General features: G+C 43.0%; 1 protein-coding gene across 6 annotated transcripts in view; it reads right to left on the reverse strand.

Annotated features, from left to right (window-relative positions):
- Positions 1–12,036, reverse strand: part of sugct (succinyl-CoA:glutarate-CoA transferase) — a 58,866-nt gene that overhangs the window by 40,392 nt on the left and 6,438 nt on the right. For all 6 annotated transcript variants that reach the window (XM_071484274.1, XM_071484272.1, XM_071484275.1 and 3 more), the window contains exons 7-12: positions 11,658–11,749; positions 11,234–11,377; positions 6,101–6,196; positions 2,345–2,416; positions 1,930–2,027; positions 20–122 (exon numbers count right to left, since the gene is read on the reverse strand). In XM_071484274.1, the coding sequence (XP_071340375.1) occupies positions 20–122; positions 1,930–2,027; positions 2,345–2,416; positions 6,101–6,196; positions 11,234–11,377; positions 11,658–11,749 (605 nt within the window). The remainder of the gene's footprint in view (positions 1–19; positions 123–1,929; positions 2,028–2,344; positions 2,417–6,100; positions 6,197–11,233; positions 11,378–11,657; positions 11,750–12,036) is intronic.

A 12,036-nucleotide genomic window follows, 5' to 3' on the forward strand; every position in this document is an offset into this window, starting at 1 on the left:
GTGTGTGTGCGCTTCTGACCTGCGGGTCAGAGAAGACTTCCTGGATGCTGTTGATTGGTCCAACAGGAACACCTGAGCCTTCAAACCTCCTCAGCCAATCAGCTGTCTTCTCCTGCAGAAACCTGGTGGAGAATTAAGATGTGACAGCTTTAGTGATCAGTCAATCAATCAATCAGCCAACCAAATCAAAGATAATAATAATAAACTTTGTTTATAGAGCTCTTTTCATACAACCGATAATAAGCTTCAGGTTTTTGAAAACTGAATGATCGCTTTAGTGAATTTTAAACAAAAATAAACAGTTGCTGTTTTCAGTGTCTCACATGTAAAGATTTGATGCTTTTTGTTGATGTTCGTCACAGTAAAATAATTAAATTATTAATTAATAGTTTTTATTTATCATTTTGTTTTATTTTATTAACAAATGATCAATTAAAGCTTCAGTAGGAAACCTTTTTTTTTTCTTATTTGCTGAATCTGTCACTATGTTCTGACAGTCGGACATGAAGCAGGTAACTTTGGAAAAAATCCGGCTCCTCTGACTCCACCTACAGCTTGTAATGCGATTAGCAAAAATCCACCGCTCCCGGTTCAATACCACCAATCAGACCCGGGGGCGTGTTGGCTGACTGCCAATCACAGCTCGTGCACATGCTGCCGACAGGTGGAAAATGTGGGAGGGACCTGAAACTTGTGTCTGTTCAAATTTTCTGCCTCAGTCCTGGATTTTCGCAAACCTGCCAACTGCTGCTTTAAAGTAGAAAATAATCAGCAGATGAGTCGATAACGAATATAATCATTACTAGCAGCTCCGTGTTTTAGTAACACTTTGTCGAAGGACACATGTTAGAATGTAGCTGAATAAAGAAAAAGTTCACAAAAAATGATTGAAGAATATACATTTTCTCACAATTATAACAATAACAACAACAATAATCATAATAGTTTGTCCTGTTAATAAAAAGTCAGAGGTCCTGAAAAGCATCACTGAGTAACTTGATAAATGTGTGTGGCTCTACACACTGAATGACTGTTCACACACACACACACACACACACACACACACACACACACACACACAGCTGTACCAGCATACAAAGTGACAGACTTCAGGTCAGAGGTGCTTCCTCATCTCCATTTCATTCAGGCAGAGAAACTATTCAGCAAACAAGAAACTACTGTTTGTAGAGTGTGTGTGTGTGTGTGTGTGTGTGTGTGTGTGTAAGCCTCAGGAAAACACACACAGCTGTCCCTGAGAAGTTGTTGACACACTCTGAGCTCTGATCATCAACTAAGATAAAGTAATAACTGATGTTTTTCTGCAGTGAACACAACACTGGTCATCATCACAGCTGTTTATCTCCACATCAACATGGATCTTCATATGTTGTGGTGTTTGTGTCCAGCGTTCCTTCTGTTAGCTCTGTGCTTGGTCTCCTCCAGCTCCTGAGCAAACATCTCAACACACCACTATGTTCTCCAGCTGCTCAGAGAGCGATGCCGGGTGTCATGGTCGTGTTTTCAGACTAAAACGAGTCCAGCAGCATTTCTGCAAGTCTTTAGGGGCTGAAAACTCTGGAGTCACAGGTGTTAACGACCCCACAGGAGGTCAAACATGTGGAACTGGCCACAGAGAGGAGCCGTTCTGAGGAGGCTTCAAGGACCTGAAACAGGCCCAGCTGCTGTAGGGTTGTAAAGGTTCATTCTTTAACTTTTTTTTTTTAATAGATGCACCATGAACTCCACGGAAACACTGAGTGGATTCAATTTGACGAAATAAAAACTAAAAGTTTAGATTTAGTTTCTCTTTAGTTTATAGTCATTGTGTTAGAACTGATTCCAACAGATAATAAGAGTGTGTGTGTGTGTGTGTGTGTGTGTGTGCGCATGAGTGAGTGAGTGAGTGAGTGTGTGAGTGTGTGTGTGTACCTTTGTGACAGTGTGTGCAGCAGTTCTTTGCGGTTCTGGACCCTCAGTTTGTTGGTTTTGTATTGTGGCTCCTCTGTCAGCTCCATCAGCTCCAAAACCTGCAGTTGCACAAAAACACACACACATCAGAGTCTGGAAAAGTTGGAAATAACTTAGGAACACTCAAACTACACACTAGAAAAACATGATTTGAGTTCTACCTCCAGTGGCAGTAAGCAGTCGTGAACATACTTTGATTTTCAGTCATATAGATGTGTATACCTGTGAGTGTGTAAGTGTGTGTAGACGTGTCACTTTGGCTGTTTCTTCAAAACAACATTGAGACTTAGCTCATTTCTGGGACAAATGCTCGTCACAATATTGAAGTGTAAAATAATCTAACAATGTGTGTGTTTGTGTAGGTAACACAACCTACCTGACAGACTCTGACAAACTGTTTGTCGTTTCCTGCAGCTACGACGATGTGTCCATCTTTGGTTTTGAAGCCCTGAAACATGGACAGAGACACCAAACATCAAACACTGAAACAGTTCCATCCCATCGTCTTCACGTACTTTGAGAAGCTGCGTCAGGAAGTTCGGAGGTAGCAGAGACGCTGACTTTACGTTGCTAACTTTGAGGATCAAAATAATTTTCATTCAGTGGATCCTTCCCAGCAGGTAGATATGAAATTTACTCTAATTAAATAGGAGGTTCAGTGTGTTGGAGGTGAGAGGATGGAGGTTCATTTTATTCCACAGTCCCTGATGAGTTTTAAAATAAGTTTAATAAGCTGAAGGGCGCCTGAGGAAACCTGTTTAAAAGGCCAGCTGGTGGAGGACCAATTCTTCTTCCTCTGCTTTATCTTTTTTAATCTCCACCTCCTCCTTTCCTCAAGTGCTCTTTCTTTTTTCCTCCATAAAAGTCTTCTTCCTCTTTACTTTCTCCTCCTCTTCCTCTCTCACAATTGCTTGTAATAAAAACTCGTCGCCACATGAAAGGAGGTCAAAAACTGCTGTTATACATCACAACACACACACACCACTAACCACATCCCACTGCTGTGTGTGTGTGTGTATTCAGACCACTAACCCTTAAGTCACACTGCACTCAGCATTCAGCTCTGACCGCCGCCCCTCTTTCATCCCCTGCCTCAGGGAGTTGTGGGTAACGCAGTCCACAGAGGGACTGCGACAGGACGTTCGCCCACAAAACCCCAAACAGTCCTCGACAGGGCAGGCGGAGTGGTCGGGTCGCAGCGGGGCGACTTCTGCCCCCTGCTGGCTGCAGATCAAACCCAAACCACAGCGACCTCCAACAGACCTGTCAAAGAGCTGAGGCTCCTCCTCCATGTTCAGTTATCACCCTGTGAAGCTCTACTGAGCTCGTTAGCCTCTGTTAGCTCCAAGTTTTAGCTCTATCTGACTCTACCTGTCTGGTTCAGCCTCAGTGTTCGCAGCATCTATCCATCCATTTTCTGTACCCCCCTGAAATCAGGTCTCAGGGGGGGCTGCAGCCAATCCCAGCTGACACTGGGCAAGGGCGGGCTCCACCTGGACAGGTCGCCAGTCCATCGCAGGGCTGACACACAGAGACAAACAACCACACACTCACTCACACCTACGGGCACCTACGAGCACCTGGAGGCTGAAGAAGTACAACTACACTGAGATGGTTTTTAGTTCTTAAAACCACAAATATATCTTCTGATGGAGATCAACACTTCAGAAAAAACTCTGAAGAGTAAAGTATGGGACCTTTAATATTAGGTCTGAAAACCATCAGTTCCATCCACTACATCTCAGTCATCTGAACATCAGTGATAAAAAATATAATGTACAAAATTTATTTTGAATAAATACTGGTTTATTTTGTACTTGGACGTTTGGACTGACGTAACTGTACTGAAACTCGCCCTCTTCTGTTTCTGCAGATTTAATGATCTAAAATAGTCTTCTGCTGAAAGAAGGCGAAACCGTCCTGCTGCTTCAACTTCTCATGGTTCTCCTCTTTGACACGGTGGATGTCTCACTTCTTAGAGTCGTGAATTGACCCGTCTCAGAAATCAGATGTGAACTTGAAAAGCGTCGGCGGGTTCGGATGATTCTTCAGCTCTAATATCTTCCTCACAAAGCCACAGCCACAAAACACCAATAATTCTGTTGTTTCAACTGTCATGATCTCCGGCAAACCGTCTGCTCTGCTTTCATCTCCGGTGCCCCGGGGGGGTGGGGGGGAGGGAGTGCGGCATTGTGGGTAAAGCAGTTCACACGAGGATTAGATCTGAGCGTTGGACAATAAAGCTCCGGCTGGTGAGAGACAACGACCACAACAATCGAGCCACCGCCGCCTCATTCACGCCGAGCAGATGGAGCGAAACATCAGGAGGAGCTGACAGTTTATCTGAGAGTGTGTGAGTGTGTGTGTGTGTGTGTGTGTGTGTGAGATGGTTTAATGTGCATGTCCACATGTGAGTCATGAACCTCCATAATAACACAGTAACATCTCAGTTCCCTCAGGCTCAGAGTCAGTAATGTGAAGCAGACTGAAGACCCAGGTTGGATCCAGTCTGATACAAAACATGGCTCTGAACGTTAAGAGCCTCTTATTGTTTTTTCTGTTTATTTAAAAGAGTTTTATTAGAGTTTGTTTTATTAAACTGAGTTAAATACGTATTAGATATGGAGGGAACAAAGGAAGGACAGGAGGAAGGACAAAGGTCCCTCATTCATCTTGTCCTCTTGAGTCTAGGGTTGGGCTCTGGCAGCTGGTTCTACCTCGGATCCCGGTCCTGGTTGGAAACACACCTGGATTCATTGACATTTTGACATTGTCAAGGTCCCATATTCAATTTTATTCTACATGAAGTGCTGATATCCTCAAGAACCAAAAACCATCTCAGTGTAGTTTTACATCCCCTCTCTCAGGCTTCTCTGTGTCATCCAATAAAAATATAGCAGATTTCAGGTGAACACTCAGAGAAACCAAATCCTGCAAGGTTGGATGGTGGGTGCAGGTGGGCGGGGCTTGGGGTGTGGCTGAGGGCGGTGACTGCTTTGTTGTGACATCACAAAGTTCCAGAAGTCCTGACGCCTGGTTTTAAGGCTCAGTTTCTGAATACAGGCTGTGTGCATTTCTCTGTGGACTGAGGCTTTGATACTTTCACAGTATTAATATAGAACCTAGACCTGCTTTATAATCACAAACACATGGACATCTACCTTTAGACTGGGTGGAGCTTTAAGTTGTAATGGTGAACATGTTAGTAAAGTAAACTTGTTATTTCCACATCCAGCAGTTGATCATGATCATGTTGTTCTGTACAACACGATCATACAGATGTTTCTCTGAAAACAGCTGCTGTTATGAGAGCGGTTGTGTCCGGACAGATAAACAATGAGCTGAAACTCACCATAAAGCTGTAAGTCTGAGGGGAACCATCATCATAGCTGCTTTAGGTCTCATACAGATTTTAATTTCAATGTGTCAGTGTTTCAGGTCTGATTTGTGTTCAACTCTGCATCTTCAGTGTTGATCTCCATGCTCTTATTGTGAAATACCGTATCCAGCCGACGCCCCTGTGTGCTTTGAATTCTTGTGCCGTGCAGCAGAGAGTAAATAATTCACATTTTAACGACACCACAGAGAAGCAAAGGGAAAAGAGAAATGCACTTTTACTTGAGTCTCTTCTGTTTTTATTGAAAATAAAAAGGTGATCAGCAGTGAGCTTCCATTTTCTTTTGTATTTTTATTTTCACAAGCAGGAAACTCTAAAAAGAAATTAGGGAATATTTCAGACTAATAAAATTAGTTTATTGAAATTAAAATGTGACACAAAAAGAATTTATCACTCTGGAAATCTTCACACATAAAATTGTGTGATAAGAGCAGTGATGTCTGTGTGGTTTGCAGAAGGAGATATATGAGGAGATAATGAGGGGTAACGGAGAGAGAACAGGAAATGACTTCCATACAGGAATCTGTGACACACCAACATTAAAGCTTTCAATTGTTTTATAATTGTGTATCTGAATGTGACTCCCAGAGCTTCCTCTGCTCTTATTCCCCTGAACCCTGACGTCAGCTCTCAGGACTCTAGATCAGCCCTGAGACCGTCAAATTTTTCTTATGTTCATTTCAAAAACAGGACAAAGAGACAGAAAGAGGGACAGCTGAGTGTCCAGGGAGTTACCTGGTAAGGTACGATGCTCTCGTGGGCCGTCCCCCAGCGCCTCGCCTCCTTCCCTGCGTTCAGATAGTTAGCAGCGATATGGCTGAGGCAGGAAACCTGTTGGAGAGAGAGGTGGAGCGCTGTTAAATCTGAGCTGTCATCAGTCTCGCTCCTCGCCGCTGCTGCTGGAGGTCAGCGCTCACTCGTCGCTCCCTCCTGAAAGAACTGAAAACCACATCCCTACTCTTTCCTCCTGACGCTGCCACTGCAAAACCACCGGAAAACAGCCAGCGGCTCACCTTCAGCCCCGCGGCGTTGCTGAATTTACAGCTGAAAACCTGCAAATGGCTTTTTATGACTCTTGGAGAACGAATCAGCTTTGAGTCTCGTTCCAGGTCGACCCCCATCCTTTGTTTCCCCCGCAGCTCGGTGGCAGAAACTTACTCTATACATTCACTGCTCTTTACTTCCACTGTTGTGATGCAGAGACACTATTTCTCTATTTCCACAGCTTCTCTCAGGTACTTCAGGCCCCTGAAGTTCTGCTGCTGCTTTTCACATTAAAACTGGACTTTTATATTTCATTCATGCTTGAAATGAGCTGAAACTGCTCACATCCTGCTCCACAAACCACACAAACATTAACGAAGGAAACCTTGAGAATAAGAGAAGGTATTCTGCAGGAGTTTGATCTGAGAGCAAAGCGTTAATGAAATGTTGACCTGATGATGGCGCTACATGAAAAATCAGAGCATCAACAAAGTCACTACAGTTGATCCTGAGGGGAACCAGACATCACTATTAAAATTAAAACACACTGTACAAGAAGAATCTAATTAAAGGTGGTGTCCTGCCTTTTTTACCTGCTTGTGATAATTACAAAACAACGATCAGGTGTTGCTTGAGAGAAGTTAGATTAAATGTTTTATGTGTTGTGTTTGTCTATTTGATTTTCTTTATCTTATTTCACTTTCTTGATTCTGTGTAACTGAATGATTCTGTTAGGGCCCTCAGTAAAAAAAATTGCCAGGTGGCCCCAAAAATCAACATTCATCACCATAAAGGATCTGACACCAAACATTTGAAGCCAGTTTCTCCAGTTTTAATGGTGAAGGTTTTGACTCCTTCACATTGTTGTTTTCGAACCCTTTCGCGGTGGAGCGAGTCCCTTTAATGTCATATTTGTGCTCATTGTTGGCATTTTCTGAGCCCGTGGTGACGACAGAGAGCAGGAGAGAGCGGAGGCAGAGGAGGACGAAGACGGGGAAATGCATGATTACAAGGGAAATAAGAGAAGCAGAAGATCAGAGTTGGTTGTAACACTTTAAAGGATGTTGACATGACGGAGCAGACAGACTGACACTCAGATGGGTGGCGCCGTCAATCACCGCTCTGTTTAGAAGCTCATATTATTCCCTGTTTATACTCTGAAACCCACAGCAGGACCTGCTCGCTCTCTAACTACAGGCTGTACTGGATATATCCAGCTGATGCTGAGAGATGCCACGCCGACTAAAGGACAGTGACACCACATGTGAAAGAACTGTGACTTTGAGTCACCATCACAAAGACACAACTGTCGTACTGAGCTGAGCATCCGTCAGCAGCAGCAGACACCAGTTTTAAATCAGCTCCGACAGTTTCCAGTCCAGACAAAGAGAGAAGAAGTAGGAGAGAATCGGAGGGAAAATCTGTGCAAAGTCCTTCATGAGGCGAGAAGAAGCGTCTGCAAACTGAGCGGTGGTTCATCAGTCAGAGGAAGAAAGAGGCTCCGAGCACATGTAGAAGGCCTGTGTAGTTTAATAACCCAACCCTAAGGACAGACACAAGCCAAAACACCTAAACCCCTCGCACCTACATTCTCCTGAATCCTACAAGTTTTCATTTTGTCTGTTGAACTCATAAAAACGTGAAAGTTTAAAGGATGAGTTCCCTATTTACACAATCGAGCAGCAGTGAAGTGGAAAACGCGTCTCCACAAGGTTATAATGGTGAAACAGCAGCTGGTAGCAGTGACACTGCCACATTAGGCTATACACAAAGTAAGTGTGTATCTACTGACAACACAAAAAGGATGTAATCAGAATTATTGATCAGACACAGGATCACGAAGCCAGATTGTGCAGGTTTCACAATTCTACGTCTGACAATGTGGCACACTTTCAGTCTGCAGCTCTATCAGCCGTCACCAATCAAACTCTGAACACGATAAACTGATCAGTCTGACAAAAGTCAACTCTTCCTCAGAGGCCACAACTTAAATGTGAAAAAAGTGTTCAATTTTGTAAAATCTGAGTGTGACCTCCTCAATTTTGTGAAATATTGCTTTGTTGAATACTATGTGAACGTACAGATTTTTGTGTGACATTTGAGAGTTTCTGTTAATTAAGTTCACAATTCACACATTAAGGAGGTAGATGATGCAAATACACCTACTGAGAGATGTCTGAGTTTAAAACCAAATTTAGTAACACCCTTGGTGATTTACGGATGGTGATGATTGGATGATCTGACTACAGATAAGATCACCCAACACGACCTTATTGATCTGATCAGCGATCAGTAAATATTCATGTGACCAACGTTTGTGCTGCTTGTTGGTTGAACCTCATGTTGACCTGTAGTAACTCCTCAGTTAAACATATTTCAGTGTGATGTTCACAGACCAGAGCTGTAACATTAAGAGAACTTTTTCCATCTGATCAACATTTCAGACTTTTTCTTTGTCTGCTGAGGAAATTAGACACTGATGTCTGTTTCTGAACTACTTTTTTGTATATATACACTTTCTTCATTTTCCACATGATTAGGACCAAACCGCAGAGGCCTTTCTTGGAAATATCTAATCATTTTAGAAAATTATCGACAGTATCCAGGAAATTATCTGGGAAATACTGGCCCTGATTTAAATGAACCCTTCATGAAAGAGGACTCCCTTATCTTTGGACTAACAGACTCTCAGGGAAACTTTCCCCTCAGGATTATTCCAGTGAAATGTTTATCTTCAAAAGTTGCTGTTTTTCAGCACAACTGAGCCATTTCCTCTCCAAACCACAACAATTTAGAGACGTCTCGAACTGAACTTCAGACTTGTGACTTTTCAGCCTTTGGTGTGGAGCTTCTCCTGATGTTTGAGGCTCTTTCAGGACCTGCAGGCGGCTCGTAGAGGTACAGCTGTGACCTGTGATTGGTTTGTAATGATTAAATTTCCCCTGACAAGCAAACCAAACTCAGCTTAAACCCGTCCACATGGATTCAGATTCACTGCGGCTGTGTGCTCTCATTGTTCGTCTCCCTCCGATCGAACCGCTCTGTGGTCGGCGTGCCTGTGGTCGCGGCACTTTATACAGGAATGCACCATGGGATATGGGGAGAGAGGAGGGGATAGAGGTGGATTGTGGGTATTTTATGTGTAGCAGCCATGGGAGTCAACCACAGAGATCAAGACCTCGCTGCCTCGAAACCAAAAAGTCTCCATTTCACTTTTTGTATTATGTTGTCAAGTTTTATTGATCTACTTATCTCTATCCTGATCCCTCCATCTTATCTCTATCTCTATATCTCCGTCCTAATCTGTTTTCCTTAATCCATCTTTATCTCTCTATCTTCTCCTGTCATTTTATTTGTCTTCTTACATTCATACATTCATATACATGCTACATTCATGCAGCCATATAAAGGGCATCTATGTGGGAAATTCACACTGTGACACCAAATCATCGAGGGACCGTCCAGCAGGTGGGAAGCAGAGTAAAAGAGAAAAAAGCTGAAAATGTGGAAATCACACGGAGCAGATTTACACATCATACAGGTATCACTGTCAGAGAGAGGAGGAGGACGAGCTGGAAAAAGAATAAGATCAAAGAGTTTTCTGTTTCTTCTTCCGAAGAGGAAAAACATCTTCATCTCCTGTTACATTAATAGTGAACACTCTTCCTCAAAAACCTGTCCCTGCCTTACCCACAATTCTTCAGCAGGAAAAGGATTTTTCTGTATTTTTATTCTAAACTCCATCTGTAAACTAAATTTCTCTCTGGAGGACCATAAAGCTTTGAAATGAGCTGAACTGAGTCATGTCAGAGCATCTTTCCCAGGGAAAGAGCTGAAAAATGACAATATATAAAACATAAAACAAGCTGTTAAAAGCAACACTGTCACACAAGCAGATCGTCCTCACACGACAAATCAAACGCACCCTGGGTGTCTTGAACGCTTCAGAGCCCAGAGTGACGCGTGGTCGCATCCGTCTCCAAGTCCCAGACAGTTTTAGGATCACAGATCGTTTGATTTGTTTACACAGTGAAAACACTCAGAGAAATATTGATCACTTTGTTTAAACTGTTCAGACTTTTCAGCATAAATCAACAGCTTGTTTAAAACCTGCAACTTCTCAGGATTCATTATTAGTTCAGCTTCAGACACACAGTCACTACAGCAGGCGACACTTCTGCTTATCTCTCCCGTCAGAAACACCACATTCATTAGACAGGCAGCATCAGCAGTGAGATTTACCGACCGCACCTGAACACAGCACTGCAAACTGGCACATGTACCGGCAGTAACAACACTGTGTCCTAATTAGGTGAGATTTCAAATACAAAGTGGAACTTCAGCCTTTGTGAGGTTAATTGTGTAAAAAACTTTTTAAACAAAACTTCCATTTGTTGTTTTCTGCCTTTCTCTGCTCAATATTATTGTAAACTGAGTATTCTTGGAGGCTTGGACTGTTACTCAGACAAGATTATTTTAAAACTATTTTGAATTTTTTTAATTCAAATAAAATTCCTGACAGACATTAGGAGGACGATGATGTCACTCTGATTGGTCGGATCCACGCAGTTCAATTGACTGTACATCATTAATTCACATTAGTACTCACAACTGAAAATCTTTATCAGTAAATTATAAATATTATGATCACATTGTAAATGCGACATGATTTATATTTTCTCGTGTTGTTGAGCATAGTCTGCCCAGTTTCAGGACACGAGAATTGGTTAAAGTGATGAGCTGATGTCACTGGTTGTTGCAGCTGTTCTCAGTTTAATTACATGAGTTTTGAAGGGTTTAAAGAGAGTAAGTTAATAAATTCAGCTGCTGCCGAACAGGTAAAGAACGTTCCCTACAGGTAACACACACACACTCAGCTGTTACCTGTGAGGACAGTAGGTTGCAGTCGATGTGAACTCCTCTCCCTGTCTTGTGTCGTTGCAGCAGGGCGGCCATGACAGCTCCGTGTGTGTACAGCCCTGTTGCCAGGTCTGTCATAGCGACACCTGGACGCACTGGCTCGCCGTCCTGCCAACAGAAACACTGCATTATGGTAGAGTAACTACAGACCTGGTGACTGGTCAACAGAAAGCTGCAGTTTGGAGTTTGCTCAGACGTGATCACCTGAGAGGTCTGGACTCTGTGTATTGTTTCCTGCTGCATGTGTTTACTCTACGTTATCTGTGTTGTTGATTTTGTTGCATTTCTAGATCTAGAGTGCTTTCTGCTACAGTCTTGTATGTGTTTTGTCCTTTAGGGGCCACTGTAATAAACAGAGCTAAGAATAAAGAGGAGTATAGAGTCTGACCTCGGGCCCTGTGATGTGCATCATCCCTGACACAGCCGAGGCGATGGAGTCGTAGCCAGGACTCTGAGACTGAGGACCGGTCTGTCCATAACCTACACACACACACACACACACACACACACACACACACACACACACACACACACACAGGTTATTGCCTCTGTGCCAGTGGGCTGGTTTCTCTCTGACCGGAGAGGAAACGCAGCGGGGAACCAAACCGTTGGCCTTTCAGCGTCTCCTCTTCCAGGAAAACCACATTCCAGCTGTTTGTTGAGTCTGCTGCTCTGACTAAACAACCAGATTGATTTCCTAAAGAGTCCAGACTGTGGTCATTTCATATCAACAAAACCATTCCCATAAATGCTTTTGAAAATGATAA

This window comes from Trachinotus anak, unplaced genomic scaffold, assembly GCF_046630095.1.
Source record: "Trachinotus anak isolate AG129_WGS33_773 ecotype Australia unplaced genomic scaffold, CSIRO_AGI_Tana_v1 ptg000009l, whole genome shotgun sequence".
NCBI lineage: Eukaryota > Metazoa > Chordata > Actinopteri > Carangiformes > Carangidae > Trachinotus > Trachinotus anak.